This window comes from Mesoplodon mirus (genome assembly GCF_964341445.2).
Source record: "Mesoplodon mirus genome assembly, chromosome: 17".
In the NCBI taxonomy this organism is placed as follows: Eukaryota; Metazoa; Chordata; class Mammalia; order Artiodactyla; family Ziphiidae; genus Mesoplodon; species Mesoplodon mirus.
In genome coordinates this window covers 23,419,981-23,436,874 of record NC_138993.1, presented here as the reverse complement: position 1 = coordinate 23,436,874, position 16,894 = coordinate 23,419,981, and the positions used below count along the sequence as shown (strand labels likewise).

At 38.5% G+C, this 16,894-nt stretch overlaps 1 protein-coding gene across 1 annotated transcript in view; it reads left to right on the top strand.

Annotated features, from left to right (window-relative positions):
- DNAJC15 (DnaJ heat shock protein family (Hsp40) member C15) overlaps positions 1-16,520 on the top strand; it is a 67,076-nt gene extending 50,556 nt beyond the window's left edge. Inside the window, exon 6 of the mRNA XM_082601907.1 lies at positions 16,296-16,520. Within this exon, the coding sequence (XP_082458033.1) occupies positions 16,296-16,366 (71 nt within the window). The 3' untranslated portion in view covers positions 16,367-16,520. The remainder of the gene's footprint in view (positions 1-16,295) is intronic.
- The last annotated feature ends 374 nt before the right edge of the window (positions 16,521-16,894 follow it).

Below are 16,894 nucleotides of genomic sequence, written 5' to 3'. Positions count from 1 at the left end.
CCGATGCAGGGGACGCGGGTTCATGCCCCGGTCCAGGAGGATCCCACATACCGTGGAACGGCTGGGCCCATGAGCCATGGCCGCTGAGCCTGTGTGTCCAGAGCCTGTGCTCCGCAATGGGAGAGGCCACAACAGTGAGAGGCCCGGGTACCGCCAAAAAAAAAAAAAGAAGAACACGGCTTATTTATCTTTAGAACCTATGTGTTTGACATTTAATAAATTCTAATTTTTTCATGAGTGAATGAATAAGCAAATCAATAAAAAGAAGGCATACAAATAAATGCACAGGTAAAATGGTGTTGTGAAAATGAATATATAATGATCATATCAAAATTTTAAAAGACTTATTAGCTTGATGTGAAATGACCTGAAACTATTCTTTTATTCATTCAGAAATTATTTATTCAACTTCTACAAGGTGTCAGAACATTGTGCTAATAAATCTTGGGATTTAAACTGTAAAACAGGGCGGGTTTTCCCTGGTGGCGCAGTGGTTAAGAATCCGCCTGCCAATGCAGGGGTGTCACGGGTTCGAGCCCTGGCCCGGGAAGATCCCACATGCTGTGGAGCAACTAAGTTCGTGTGCCACAACTACTGAGCCTGCGCTCTAGAGCCCATGAGCCACAACTACTGAGCCTGTGTGCCACAACTACTGAAGCCCACACACCTAGAGCCCGTGCTCCCCAACAAGAGAAGCCACCGCAATGAGAAGCCTGCGCGCCGCAATGAAGACCCAATACAGCCAAAAATAAATAAAAATAAAATAAATAAATGTAAAAAAAACCCAAAAACTGTAAAACAGGGCAACTAGATCCTTGTCCTCGTGGAACATACATTCTAGTGGAGGGACAGACAAGAAACAAGTAAACCTATTTCAAATTGCAATAAGTGCAATAAAGGGCACAATGGCCTGAGATTATAGAATACGGGAAAGAGGCAACTTTACATGGGATGATTGGGGAGGCCTTTCTGAGGAGGTCTAAGGGATGAAAAGAAGCTAGCCATGTGAAGAGTGGCTGGAAAGTTAAGGAACTAGCATGTTCCTAGGAGGAAAGAACTTATTGTGCTTAAGGGAGAAAACTAGTGTGATAGGGGTGTAATAAGCAAGGGGAGAAGCTGCATGAGATGAGGTGGTGCCCAGAGTTTGAAAACAGTCTGCTTTATGGTAATGAAACACTATAGGTTTTGTATAATATTAATATTCCGTAAGATGTCACAGAAAAACCCGAATGACCCAGTATTTGGGTCATTTTTGGCCGACCCAATATTTGAACTTTATTCTAAATAGAGTGGGAAGTTACTGTCAGGTTTTAAGCAGTAGAGTGATGTAATTCGATTTCCTTTTTTTTAAAGAGATTATGTTTCTCCTCAATCTCTTTTTATTTTTAGGTTCTCTTTGTATTGAAGTAGAAAATACAGGCAGAAAAGTTCACATCATAATATATATCTAAATAAATTTTTACAAACATACTCATATAAACAGCCCCCAGATCAAGGACGAAAACATCACCATACCCCTGAAAGGTATGGGGTACTTTCAAGACCCCTTTCAGTCTACCTCAACCTTAAAAGGAACCACTATCTTGATGTATATATCATAGGCTAGCTTTGTCTCTTTTTTTTTTTTTTTTTCCGGTACGCGGGCCTCTCACTGTTGTGGCCTCTCCCGTTGCGGAGCACAGGCTCCAGACGCGCAGGCTCAGCGGCCATGGCTCACGGGCCCAGCCGCTCCGCGGCGTGTGGGATCTTCCTGGACCGGGGCACGAACCCGTGTTTCCTGCATCGGCAGGCGGACTCTCAACCACTGCGCCACCAGGAAAGCCCTAGCTTTGTCTCTTGAATGTCTAGTCATTTGCATCTGGCTGCTTTGGGTCAACATTATCTTTGTGCGATTCATCCATATTGTAATGTGGAGCAGTCATTTGTTCATTCTCATTGATGTATAGCAGCCTTAGCAAGGCGTGCACTGTGGACCCCCAGGGGTTCCTAAGACTCCTCTACGAACTTATTTTCTCCCTTTTCAGGCCTTCTTTGGGTATACAAGGTAATTATTTTTTTGAATGTCATGTATTTTGTATGAAAGCAACAGTTTTCAAACTTTTTCGTCTCAGACCAAAAAGTGTGTCAGTGGAAATGATCAACTAGAGAAATCGATGAATTAGAAGAGATTAAATTTAAATTCAACAGGGTTAAATATAATGTTCTTTTAGGTCCCCCAAATCAATTGTGTAAATATAGGGCAGAGACTTGGCAGTGTTACAAATGAAAAAGAGCCATGGGGGTATATTTGATCTTAAAGGCTATAAGTTTCAACGGTGTAAAAGCCACTAGAAATAAGCCAGTGCATTCTTAAGCTGCATTAAAGGGCACACAGTAATCTGTATTATGAGACTGAATATTACCACAATCTTCTGTACTTGTCACTCACTTTTTCAACTAATATTTATTACCCAGCTGTACTGAGCTGAAGTTAGATCTTGTCCAGAACTTTGTGTCCCTTTCTGGATGCTAGGTTTTGGAAGACATGGACAAACTAAGTAGTGTTCAGAGGAAACCAAACAGGATGTTGAGGAGCTGGAAGCAGTGTCATATGAGTAGTCATTCATTCATTCAACAAAACAGAATATAGCAGAAGTAACATTGTATGAATTCTGAGTCTAGGCCTCAAGAAGCTTTGCAGCTTCAGCCGTTCCCCTCTTAGAACCTGGAGACTACCATGTGAAGAAGACCAGGTTGGTCTATGCCTCCTGAAGGATAAAAGGCCAAGTTGAGAGTAAGGACTAGCCATCCCAGGTGAAGTCCCAGTGAGGCCACCCTGTACCATCCAGCCCTAGCTAACCTGACCCAGCTCAGAAGAACTGCCCAGCTAATCCATGGAATAGTGAGGGAAAAAAAAATATTGTTGTTGTTAGCCACTAAGTTTTGGGAGTAGTTAGGCAGAAAAGGCTAGTATGAAAAATGTCACATGATAATAAGAGCTTTTAAGAAAAATGAAGCAGAGTGGGGGAGGGGTAGAGGTCAGCAGCTGGAGAGGAGGCAGCTGCAGTATCACTTATATCATCTTAAAATTCTCTGTAAGGGGATGATATTTGAGCAAAGACCTGAGGGACTAGGAAGTCATGCAGAAATCTTAAGAAGAGTATTTTAGGCAGAAGGACCATCAAATGCAAAGGTCTTGGAATGAGAACATACTGTGTATTTCTGGAATTGTAAGGAGACTGGCTGGAGTGTAGTGAGAAGGAGAAAAGTGGTAAGAAATATGATTGGAGAGAACATCCAGGGCCAGATGATGACGTAGCTGGAGAGCTAATGCTAAGAACTTTGGCTTTTACCTTTAAGTGTAATGGGAATGATATGATCTGATTTACCATATGAGAAAGTCTGCTTTGGCAGCTATGGAGAAAAGACAGCTATAGGATGTCAAGAGGGGAAGCAAGGAAGTTAGTAGAGAAAATTGTTACCAAAGGAAGAATGATATTGATTTACACTATGGGTTTTGTAACGAAGGAGGTAAAGAATGGTCCAGTTCAGGATGTATTTTGAAGATAAAGCCAACAAAGCTCATGGATTGGGGGTAGTAAAAATGAAGAAGGGTAACTCCTAGGTTTTTGGGTGAAGCAATAATGAATAAGAAGCCTTGCTATCGTGAGAAAATTGGAGGACTTCTATGCAATATCTAATACTTAAAATGTTGTATGAATATGTGAAGTCTCTCTTCTGTGCCTTTATGGAGGCAGAATTATGTTCACTTAGAAGAAACTATGAGCAGTGAAGATTGGACCTCTGTAAGGAAGACAGTGCTTATAATTGGAGCTATCCTAGTTCCCCTTCATGAGATATCAGTCAACTAGTAATCAATTACAAGTACGTACTGGGAGCTAGGCGCTGTTCTAGGCACTGGAGCTACAGCAGTGGAAAAAGTGACGTTCAAGCAAAGCAGTAAAGGTAATCTGAGATCCAAAACTGTTGGAGGACAGTTTGTTGGTGATGTAATAGGAGGTATTGATGTATTGTGTAATAGGTAAGAACCCTTTAAGACTCTTCCAACCCTAGGTCTCTGTGATTCTCTATAAGGGTCTGATAAACTGAATCAGACTCAAAGTATTCTTCAGAGCCTTCTATCTGTTGTTTTTTTTTTTTAAACAGCTATATTGAGATATAATTCATGTACCATATGATTCATCCATTTAAAGTGTACAATTCAGTAGTTTTTGGTATATTTACAGATGTGTACCACCATTACCACAGTCAATTTTAGAACATTTTCATCACCTCAGAAGGAAACTTTATCATCCTTTAGCTCCACCGCACCCCGTCTCCCAATCCTCAGTTCTGTTCCATTGATCTGTATGTTTGTCCTTGGTGCCAGTACCACACTGTCTTGATAACCTTTGCCTTGTAAGAAGTTTTAATTTTTTGAAGTGTGACTCCTCTTACTTTATTCTTTTTTATAGGATTGTTTTGGCTATTCTGGGTCCCTTGCAATTTCATGTGAATTTTAGAATCAGCTTGTCAGTTTTTACAAACAAGTCAACTGGAATTCTCATAGAGATTGTGTTGAATCTGTAAGTCAGCTTAGGGAGTATTGCCATCTTAACATTAAATCTACTGATCCATGGACATGGGATATTTTTCCATTTATTTAGATCTTCTTTAATTTCTTTCACCAATATTTTATAGTTCTAAAGTGTTTTATTCTTTTTGATACTGTTGTGAATAGAATTATTTTCTTTTTTTAAATTATATTTTATTTATTTATTTATTTTTGGCTGCATTGGGTCTTCGTTGCTGCACACGGGCTTTCTCTAGTTGCACCAAGTGGGGGCTACTCTCTGTTGTGGTGCTCGGGCTTTTCATTGTGGTGGCTTCTCTTGTTGCGGAGCATGGGCTCTAGGCACGTGGGCTTCAGTAGTTGTGGCTCTCAGGCTCAGTAGTTGTGTCTTGAGGGCTGTAGAGCACAGGCTCAGTAGTTGTGGCTCACGGGCTCTAGAGTGCGGGCTCATTAGTTGTGGCTCACGGGCTTAGTTGCTCCGCGGCATATAGGATCTTCCCGGACCAGGGCTCGAACCCAGTCCCCTGCACTGGCAGGTGGATTCTAAACCACTGGGCCACCAGGGAAGTCCCTAGAATTATTTTCTTAATTTCATTTTTGAATTGTTCATTGTGAATGTATAGGAATACCATTGATTTTTATATATTGATCTTATATCCTTCAACCTTGCTGAACTTGTTTATTCCAGTAGTTTTTTTGGTAAGTTCATTAGGGTTTTCTATATATAAAATTATGTCATCTGTGAATAGAGCTTGTTTTACTTCTTCCTTTCCAATCTGGATGCAATTTCTTTCTTTCCCTTACCTAATTTCCCTGACTAGAAGCTCAGCACAATGTTGAGAAGAAGTTGTAAGCAGGGACATTCTTGTCTTGGTTCCGATCTTATGGAAAAGCACCCAATCTTTCCCCCATTAAGTGGGGTATTAGCTATGGGTTTTTCATAGATGCCCTTTGTCAGGTTAAGAAGTTACTTTCTATTCTTAGTTTGTTGACTGTTTTTATCATGAAATGATGTTGGATTGTGTCAAATGCGTATTCAGGTTATTATGTTATTTTTGTTTTTTGCTTTTTATTCTGTTGATGTAGTGGGTTACATTAATTGATTTTTGGCTGTTAAACCAATCTTTCATCCCTGGGATAAATCCCACTTAGTCATGGTGTACAAAATTTTTTAGTATGTTGCTGGATTCAGTCTGCTAGTATTTTGTTGAGTTTTTTGTATTCACATTCATAAGAAATATTGATCTATAGTTTTCTTGTGATGTCTTTGGTTTGTTATCAAGATAATATGAGGGGCTTCCCTGGTGGCGCAGTGGTTGAGAGCCCGCCTGCCAATGCAGGGGACACGGGTTCGTGCCCCGGTCCGGGAAGATCCCACATGCCGCGGAGCAGCTGGGCCCGTGAGCCATGGCCGTTGAGCCTGCGCGTCCAGAGCCTGTGCTCCGCAACAGGAGAGGCCACAACAGCGCGAGGCCCACATACTGCAAAAAAAAGAAAAAAAAAAGATAATATGGGCCTTGTAAAATGAGTTAGGAAGCATTCCCTCCCCTTCTGTAAACCATCTAGACCTGGGTTTTCTTTGCATAGCTTTTTGATTACTGATTCAGTCTCTTCACTTGTAATAGATCTGTTCAGATTATCCATTTTTTCTTGAGACAGTTTCAGTAATTTGTGTCTTTTGAGGAATTTCTCTATAATTTTATATATGTTTTCTAATTTGTTGAAATAGTTATTTATAGTACTCCTTTATAATTACTTTTATTTCTGCAAGGTATGATAGTAATGTCCTCTCTTTGATTTCTGATTCTAGTAATTTGAATCTGTTTTCTCTTTTTCTTGGTCAGACAAGCTAAAGGTTTGTTTTGCTAATCAACAAGCTAAGGACTTCTTTTCAAAGAACTATCTTTTGGGCTGGTTGATTTTCCCTATTATTTTTCTATTCTCTCTTTCCTGAATTTTTGTTTTAATTTTTACTATTTCCTTTCTGCTTCCTGCTTTAGGTTTAGTTTGCTCTTCTCTTTCCAGTGTCTTAAGGCTGACGTTTAGGTTAGTGATTTGAGATCTTTTTTTCTTTTCTTTTTTATTTAATTTAATTTATTCATTCATTCATTCATTCATTTATTTATTTTGGCTGCATCGGGTCTTAGTTGAGGCAGGCAGGATCTTCGTTGCAGCATGTGGAGTCTTTTGTTGTGGTGCACAGGCTTCTTCATTGCAGCGCATGGGCTTTTCTCTAGTTGTGGCGTGCGGGTTTTCTCTCTCTAGTTGTGGTGCACAGGGTCCAGGGCTCATGGGCTCTGTAGTTGTGATGTGTGGGCTCCGGAGCACGTGGGCTCTGTAGTTTTGCAGCGCTCGAGCTCAGTAGTTGTGGCGTGCAGCTTAGCTGCCCCGTGGCATGTGGGAACCTAGTTCCCGGACCAGGGATCGAACCCGCATCCCCTGCATCGGAAGGCAGATTCTTTGCCACTGGACCACCAGGGAAGTCCCTAGATCTTTTTTCTTTTTTAACCCAGGAACTTACAACTATAATTGCTCTCTAAGCACTACTTAAGCTATGGCCTGTAAGTATTTATTTCCCAAATTTGACCTTGCTATTGATTTCTAATTTTATTCAATTGTGGTTGGAGAACATAATGTATTGTTTCTGTCCTTTTAATTTATTGATGTTTGTTTTATGGCCTATCATATGGTTTCTCCTAGAAAATGTTCCATGTGCACTTGAGAAGAATGTATATTCTGTTGTTGGGTGGAGTGTTCTGTAGATGTCTGTTACGTCCAGTTGGTTTTAAGTGTTGTCCAGGTCTTCTGCTTCCTTGTTGATCTTCTGTCTAGTTCTATCCATTATTGAAAGTGGGGCATTAATTCTTAATGTTGAATTGTCTGTTTCTCTGTTCATTCTTCTTAGTTTTTGTTTCATATATTTTGGTGCTCTGTTATTAAGAGCATACATATTTATAGTAACACTTTTTTGTTTTAAACTCTATTTTGTCTCATGAGTATAGCCATTCTTGTTTGTCTGTGGTTGGTGTTTCATGATACATCTTTTTCCATCCTTTTACTTTCAATCTATTTGTGTTTTTGAATCCAAAGTCTGTCTCCTGTAAACAGCCTTTAGTTGGGTCATGTTTTTTTTAATCCAACCCGACAACCTAATGACAGATTGGATAGTTTATTCCATTCACATGTAATTTTATTATTGATATAGTTGGATTTATGTCTACATTTGCTTTTTTAAAAAAATTTTATTTATTTATATGCTGCATTGGGTCTTTGTTGCTGTGTGTGGGCTTTCTCTAGTTGCAGTGAGCGGGGGCTACTCTTTGTTGCAATGCACGGGCTTCTCATTGCAGTGGCTTCTCTTGTTGTGGAACATGGGCTCTAGGTGCGTGGGCTTCGGTAGTTGTGCTGCGTGGGCTTAATAGTTGTGGCACACAGGCTCTAGAGTGCAGGCTCAGTAGTTGTGGTTCACGGGCTTAGTTGCCCTGTGGTATGTGGGATCTTCCTGGACCAGGGCTTGAACCCGGGTCCCCTGCATTGGCAGGCAGATTCTTAACCACTGTGCCACCAGGGAAGTCCCTGCATTTGCTTTTTGTTTTCCATGTCATGTCTTTTTTACCCCTCTGTTAGTCTTCCTTTATTGCTTTCTTTTGCACTGAATATTTTCTAATGTAGCATTTTGATTTTATTATTTCATTATTTTTGAGGGTTTTTAAAAGTGATTGCTCTAGGGTTTACCATATACATCTTAATTTCTCAGAATCAGCTTCAGATTTATACTAGCTTAACTCTTATAATATATATGGAAACATTACTTCTATATAGCTCTGTTCCCATTTTCCCCCTTTTGTGGTAGTATTGTTATACACATAACATCTACTAATGTTACAAGCTGAACAGTACAGTGTCAGAATCATTACTGTCTGCTGTTATTCTCTTAATCTATAACGGCTTTGCTCCTATACACCTTTGTGCTGTTACTAGCATGTGTATTATGCATGTATTATATTTCTGTGTTACAGACCAAACAGTACCTTTTATGCATTTTTTATAGTTACCTTTTCAATCAGTTAAGAGAAGAAAGCAAAATAGGCATTTATATTGTCTTTTATAATTACACAGTTACATTTACTAGTGCTCTTTGTATATGTAAATTCAGATTACCATCTGAGGTCACTTTCTTTCAGCCTAAAGAATTTCCTTTAGTATTTCTTCTAAAGTGGATCGGTTAACAATAAATTCTTTCAGTTTTTGATTATCTAGGATAATGTTTATTTCACCTTCATTTCTGAATAACAGCTTTGCTGAATGTATAGCATTCTTGGTCAACAGTTTTTTCTTTGAGGACTTTATGTTATACCACTGCCTTCCTGGCCTCCATTGTTTCTGCCAAGTTAGCTTTTTATGTTATTGGGTTCCTTTATAAGTATGACATTGTCTTTCTCTTGCTACTGTTAAAAGATAAACTGAGGCATATTAAAAAATTTAAGAGTTCGTTTGAGCAAAAATTGATTTGAATTGGGCAGCACCAAACCGAAAGTGGTTAGGAGCCCTCTAGTGGAAAGATTTTTATAGAGAAGAGGCAAAATCAAACTTGATTGGCTGTAGCGTAAGCATTTGCTTTACTTGGAAAAGTCTATTTGGCCGTTTGTGATTAGTTGTCCTCAGGTTTTAATTTCTTAATGTTGAGAGATTTATAGCCTTAGGTTTTAGTTTGATTATGTAGTCTACTAAGGCATTAAAGCCACCTCAGTCTAATGGACTCATTTTTTAATTAATTTATTGCTACCTTCTATATTTTCTCCTTGTCTTTGACTTTTAGCATTTTTTAATGATGTGTGTTTTAGGCCTTATTAAATTTATCCTACTTGGAGTTTGTTGAGCTTCTTGGATGTGTAGGTTATTGTTTTTCAATAAACTTGGGAAGTTTTTAGCCAGTATATCTTTACAGATTTTTTTTCTCCTTTCCTCTCCTGGTACTCCCATTTCATGTATTTTTATGGATTTTATGATGTCCCACATTTCTCTGAGGCTCTGGCTTTTTTCTCCTTCATCCCTTTTTCTCTCTGATCTTCAGTTTGCATAATCGCCATCATTGTATCTTCAAGTTTGCTCATTCTGTCTTACGCCAGTTCACATCTACTCTTGAGCCCCTCTAGTGATTTTTTTGTTTGTTTGTTAATTTTAGTTCTGTGAATGTATAATGGCTACTTTGGAATCCTTTTCCATAAATCCAGCACTTGGTCCCTCTCAGAGGTGGTTTCTGTTGCTCCTTTTTTCATGATGTGTGTGTGGGTCATACTGTCATACTTGCCTGTTCCTTTACATGCCTTGAACTATCTTGTTGGAAACTGAGTATTTTAGATTATGTATTATAGCAGCTCTGGGTATTGGTTTGCCACCCCCCACCCCCCAGGCTAGCTTGTTGTTATTATTTGTTTATTAACTGGCTGGATGATTTTAGTGAAGTAGCCAGAGGTCTTCTCGGCTTGCCTCTCCTGGTGTGAAACCACCATGCCTTGTGGGCTGGGAAAAGAGCTGTTGAGGTCCCATATTCTGAGGGAGCCATGTCCATGGTAGAGCCTCTATTCCACTTTCCTGTGACTGAGCCTCAGCACCAGGCAACTGGGAGTAGGAAGAGAAATACGAAGGTCCGTCCTGCTCCTCCCAGAAAGAAAGCCCTCTGTCCAGGAGCTGGGGAGAGATGGAGGCCTGTGTTCCTGCTAGAGCAGTCCAGCATGGAGTCTCTGCCTTGCTGAGCTGGGAGGGGCATAGGAGGGAGCCGTTTACCACAGATTCCTACCTTTCCTACTGACTTCTCACAGATCTTCTCTAGTAGATTTTTCTTCTTTCTTTTTGTTTTTAAGACAGTTTTTAGAGGTTTCAGATGGTTGGGGGTTATTATATAGTTTTCACCAGTTTCACTGGGGAGCAGATCAGTGGAACTCCTCTGAAGTTCAGAGAAGTGAGTCTCCTATGTGATTTTAACATCTTTCTTTTAAGAAGGGTGGGTGGCTTTTAAGAACCCTTCAAATCAGCAGATGGCAATACTTCTTACTTCTGTCTTACAGATTTGGGATGTAGACATTCATAGGTTTTAACGAGAGTTAAGGAATATATGGATCTGCATAAGGAAGACCCAAGGGAAAAAGGAACTTATATATTCTTAATCCTCACATTGGTGTACTTTCTGTGAAACTCACATTAATAATAAATCATACAGGCATACCTCAAAGATACTAGGTTCAGTTCCAGACCACTCCAATAAAGCAAATATTGCAATAAAGCAAGTCACACGAATATTTTGGTTTCCCAGTGCATACAAAAGTTATGTTTACACTATACTGTTGTTTGTTAAGTGTGAAATAGCATTACGTTTAAAAAACAATGTATGTTCATACCTTAATTAAAAAATAAACCTGTTGTAAAAATGGCACTGATAGACTTACTTGACACAGGGTTGCTGCAAACCTTCCATTTGTAAAAGACTCAGTATCTACAAAGTGCAATAAAACAAAGCATGAGAAAACAAGGTATGCCTGTACCTAACTTTGTAACAATTGTTAGTTGTAGAATATTTGCTTATTTTCTCTTGTGCTGGTTAGGATTGTTTTACCCAGATGTTTTGCAGATATTTATTTTTAAAGCACCCACTCGTAACACACTTGTTTATCCTGTTTTCTGTCTCTCTAGAGTGATTTTACTTTTCTGAAACTGGTACTTGATGCAAAAAAATAAGGGAATAGTGATTCATCACTTCCTTCTCCCCGTCAAGGACACGTCTTGACTCCCTTCTGTGTACTCAGAACTGTACTGATAGTACAGAGAGATCTAAGACATGATTGCTCTTCAAGGTATTTATTATCTAATGAGTAGATAGACATATACTTTAAAAGTAAACCACAAGGCATGATTTCAATCTTCCTAAGAAGGAAGAGGACCTGGGATGGGGTTACCGGCTTGAAGAAAGTAGAAAAGGTTTATAACAACCAAATGTTTAACATGGTAGGAATTTAATAAGCAAAGAAGTTTGTAAAGAGAGTGAGAGACAATGTGGTGTGGTAACCTTCCTGGGAATCCTGACTCCATCTCATTTTAACTCTGTGGCTAGTGTTGGGCAAGTAACTAAACTTTTTTTGTGATTCAGTCTCTTTATGTAATGAAAATAAGAGTTGAGCAACTACAAAGGATAGTTGGAGGAACCAAATGAAATACTATATTAGAATAATGCCTAGTTACTATGCTCATCACAGTGGTTTTGATCATGGGTTTGCTGAGCCCCAGTGATTTTTGGACAGTATGAATTGATAGTGTCATCAAACTTCATTGAGGTCAACGTATATCCTGTGTTAGTTTTTCGATAAATTTTTTTAAATTAATTAATTATTTTTTAATTTTTGGCTACGTTGGGTCTTCGTTGCTGTGTGCAGGCTTTCTCTAGTTGCGGTGAGCGAGGGCTACTCTTCGTTGCGGTGCGGTGGCTTCTCTTGTTGCGGAGCATGGGCTCTAGGCGCATGGGCTTCAGTAGTTGTGGCAGGTGGGCTCAGTAGTTGTGACTCGTGGGCTCTAGAGCGCAGGCTCAGTAGTTGTGGCACACGGGCTTAGTTGCTCCGTGGCATTGGGATCTTCCTGGACCAGGGCTCAAACCTGTGTCCCCTGCATTGGCAGGCGGATTCTTAACCACTGCTCTACCAGGAAAGCCCTGGTAATGTAAATTTTTTACATTTTTTGTCATTTAAGATTTTTTGGCTATGTTTGGCCCTTTACATTTTATTATGTTAGGAACTGTCTCATCAATTTGCATGTGCACATGCACAACTCACACACAAACCTCCTAGGTTATGATTGGGATTGCTGTGAATCTGTAGATCTGTTTGGGGCAAATTGACATCTTTACAATAGTGAATTTTTCCAATCCGTGAACAAGACATCCTTTCATTTATTTAGGTCAGCTTTAATTTATTTCACTGAGATTTTTCAATTTGTAGTCATATGCATAATTTGTTAAATTTAACCATAGGTATTGGTTTTTCAAATGCTATTATAAACTATGTTATTTTAAAAGTTTATATTATATAGTTATTTATTTCTAGGGCATGAAATTTAGTTTTTGTGTCTATTGCTGTCATATCCACCATTTTGTTAAATTTGGTTATTAATTCTATGATTTTGTCTTTAGAGCCTTTTGGTTTTCTTGCATACTTAGTCATGTCATTTGTGAAGAATGACAATTTCTTTCTTTCCAATCCTTTGCAGGGGCGGGGTGGGGGGGCAATAGAGGAGGGCATTTATTTCAATGGCTAGAACCTCCAATGAAGTGTTAAATAGAAATGATAATAGGTATCTTTTTCTTGTTGCTGATATCAGAACCAAAGGTTTCAACATTTTACTACTAAGTATGATATTTGCTATATTTTTTTTAAGTCCTCTCACATAAAACAAGTTTCCCTGTATTCTTAGCTTACTGAAAGTTTTTATTGTGAATGTACGTTTTCTGCATTTGTTGAAATGATTATACATGTATTCTTCATTCTGCTAATGTGATGAATTACATTGATTAATTTTCTAATGTTGAAGCCAGTGTTGGATTTCTGATATAAACCTAACTTGGTTGTGAATTTAGTCTGATTTGATAAGCTGATATTTGTTTGTTTTTGCATCATTCACAACACGTCTGAATACCTTCCCAAAGTTTTACAGTTTTTGAATGTGGCTTGGGCCGTTTAAAAGAAGGTGTATTCTGCAGTTGTAGAATGGAGACTTTTAAGTATGTCATTTAGATCAAGTTTGTTCATCATGTTATTCAACTTTTTGATATTCTTATTAGTGTTTGTTTTTGTCTAATTCTGCTAGTGGTATATTAAATCTTCCACTGATTATGGATTTGTATATTTTCCCCTTTAGTTCTGTGTTTTCCTTATATATCTTGCAGCTATGTTATTAGGTATGTTCAAATTTAAGATTGACTCTTTTAACACTATGAAATTTCCCACTTTATCTCTAGTATTACATTTTGCCTTAAAGTGTACTTCATCTGATAATTAGCATACCAATGCCAACTTTATTTTCATTAGTGTATGCCTTTTTATACTCTTTAAAAGATGGTCTCTTATAACCAACATATAGTTTGCTGGTTTTAATTCATCAACTATATTAAGATATAATTTGCATACAATGAAATGTATATTTAAATGCACAGTTTGATGAGATGTGACAAATGTATACACCCATGTAACCAGTAACATACTGAAGACATAGAACTTTTCGAAACTCAAAAGGTTCCTTGGTGTCCCTTCTCACTGCCAATCCCTACCCCAACTTGGACAGTCACCATTCTCCTTTCTCACACTATAGATAGGTTGTGTCTTTTCTAATGTTTCATGTAAGTGGAATTGTATAGTATATACTATTTTGTGTCTGGTTCTTTGAAGAGATAAAGCAGTGCAGAATATTGGGCTCATCACAGTGCATTTCCTCATCTCCAGTATCTTGGCCCTCAAGACCTGGATGACTTGGTAGACCTCCCGTGCTTTCATACTGATATGTTTGAACATTATTAAAGTCTTCTAGTTGGTGTTAATGGGAGGGTTGGTCTAAAACCTGATAGTTCATGATAGCCCAAAGTAGAAGAGCTCCACTCGTATTTAGTGAAAGTACAAAGGTTCAGAGATCAAGAATGAGGGTGAGTATTCTTTTTTTATTATTATTCTTTTTTTAATTAATTTATTTATTTATGGCTGTGTTGGGTCTTCGTTTCTGTGTGAGGGCTTTCTCTAGTTGTGGCAAGCGGGGTCACTCTTCATCGCGGTGTGCGGGCCTCTCACTATCGCAGCCTCTCTTGTTGTGGAGCACAGGCTCCAGACGCGCAGGCTCCGTAGTTGTGGCTCACGGGCCTAGCCGCTCCGCGGCATGTGGGATCTTCCCAGACCAGGGCTCGAACCCGTGTCCCCTGCATTGGCAGGCAGATTCTCAACCACTGTGCCACCAGGGAAGCCCAGAGGGTGAGTATTCTAATTAAATGGAATCTAGATGATTCCCCCAAGAAACTTGAGCAGGATCGAAAGATTCAAAACTGTATTGTTTCCATTAAATAAAGGATATGTATCCTATATATTTTATATTAGTCAAGATTCAGTGCCAGAAACCAGAGGTTTTAAGCAGGAGAGCATTTAGTGCAGGGAATGAATGGTTACAAATTGTTGGGAGGTCTAAAGGAGGAGTACATTTTAGACTTGGCTTACAAGAATGGCTCCCCTAGTAATTACAGAGCTGCCCTGTCAGGAGAGCTACTCATTGACTACCTCATGGACTGCCACTAGAACTGTATGGAAAGCACAGTTGCGGCCATCACTACTACACTATGATTTCACTTGCTAGCAGCAGTAATAAAGAGGCCCAGCAAGAAAACCTTTCTCTTCAGCCTTTCAAACCTCACAAGACTGCCTCTCATTGATAGATCCTAATTTGAATCAAACACTACTTGAAGAGAATATAGGAATCGTAGTTTTAGGCTTAGGAGCTTTTCTAAGTTTTAGGAAGGTAGAATGAGTGCCGAACCCAAAGTTTCTACCATGCACATAATTGAAAAGTCCAGTGTCCCTCTAATTAAAAGAAGGTGAAGGGTAATTCAATGTTATTCTGAATAAACTGTCAATTTTTTTCCTCTAATATTGCCATCAATAAATATAATGTTTAATGAGACTTTCGATCTTCCATGCCTTTGATTTTTTTTCTTTCTGCTAAATGAGCATATTATGGCCAGTGATTTAAATATCCAGAATGCATATCAATCAATTAAAGGTTATGTTTGAGTTCAATTAATATTTTAGTATTTGTTGAGGATATACAAGATGCCTGGCATTACATTGGTAACTCTCAAAATTTAAACAGCTTGTTACCAAGATTGACATTACCTAATTCTGAGATCATTTTCAAAGATAATCCTTAAGTCAGTTTATTTCATAATCAAGTGCATATGGAAACTTGCATCGATTTCATTTGTAATTCTTATTGTATATTCAAGGGCACTCTGTGATATAATCCGTACGTGTTTATAGCCATTCAGATCTTGATGTGAAAATGTCAGTGATATCCTCAAGGGTAAAAAGCTAAATATAGCTCCTTCAGCATTGCCCTTATGCTGTTCTGTTTCCCTGCTTTCTTCCCCCCTACCCCCTTTTTTTTTTCTTTTTCCTTTTTAAAGTGGGTGGTATGATATCAGTAAAAGGCCTGGATAAAGTCAGGACAATATACACACCAATGCTATCTAGATGTTTTTGGTTTGTTGTGAGCTACTGAGGTCTTATGATGTTTTCAACAGCTATAGATCATTTGTACTCAAGGGGAGAAAAAAAAATAAAAAGAAACACAAAGGGACTCATGAACTGTAATATGATTGTTAGTTCTAGTGTTAAGCAATGAAAGTGTTCAGGACTAGAAGTTAGAAGGAGTATGATGCTTAAATAGCTTTAACGTGACAGTTTTGGGGCCAGTATTTTTGTATGTCAAATAGCGTCTGTTTGTGATTTATACTGATTCTGAATTTGAAATTCACCTCAATTTTCCTCTTGCTCTTTGCATTAGCAGTAATTCATTGTGAAGAACTCTAAAAAAGAACTGACAATTTTATGTTAGGGCACAGTGACTCTAAGTCTGTACTCCATAAGTATTATATTTCATTTGAGACTTTAAAAAATGTCAATAATGAAGTGTGTTTTAATCCATTTACTTTTCTTTGTCCTCTCAGGTGGATCTCCTTACTTAGCAACCAAAATTAATGAAGCAAAAGACTTGCTAGAAGCAGCCACCAAACATTGATTGATGCTCAAGGACCACTCTGAAGGAGAAAAAGGGGGACCTTATAAAAAATGTCCTGCAAGTTAATCTAAATCATGACCTTCATAATTTTCATGTAGTGACCACAATCATTTCTTCCACTACTAAGCTGTATAATAATAAAAGATGAACAATCCATCTTTGTTTTATCTTTCAGAGGAACACGTTAAAATTCAATCACTGATCTTTCCCCCTTATTTTCTTCCTCTCTCTGATAGTCATACATTTAAGACTTCTGTTAGTCCCAAATTCCTCCCACCCACCCCCAACCCCCCATACAAGTATAATCATCGGTAATATAATTGGAATTTGTGAGCGATGGGTAGAAAATTTCTTGCTGCTTATATTTATGCTCATGTTGTCCCTTGTTTCCTCAGAGGAATTTAGTACTCTGCCTATGTAAGGTGCTTTAAATATTTTGAGACCAAACACTGACTGCCATCCTGGGGAAGTGATTTGAAAGTTGATTGAATTTACTAAATGGTGTTTTGTAAAGCAGTGGTTAGGAAA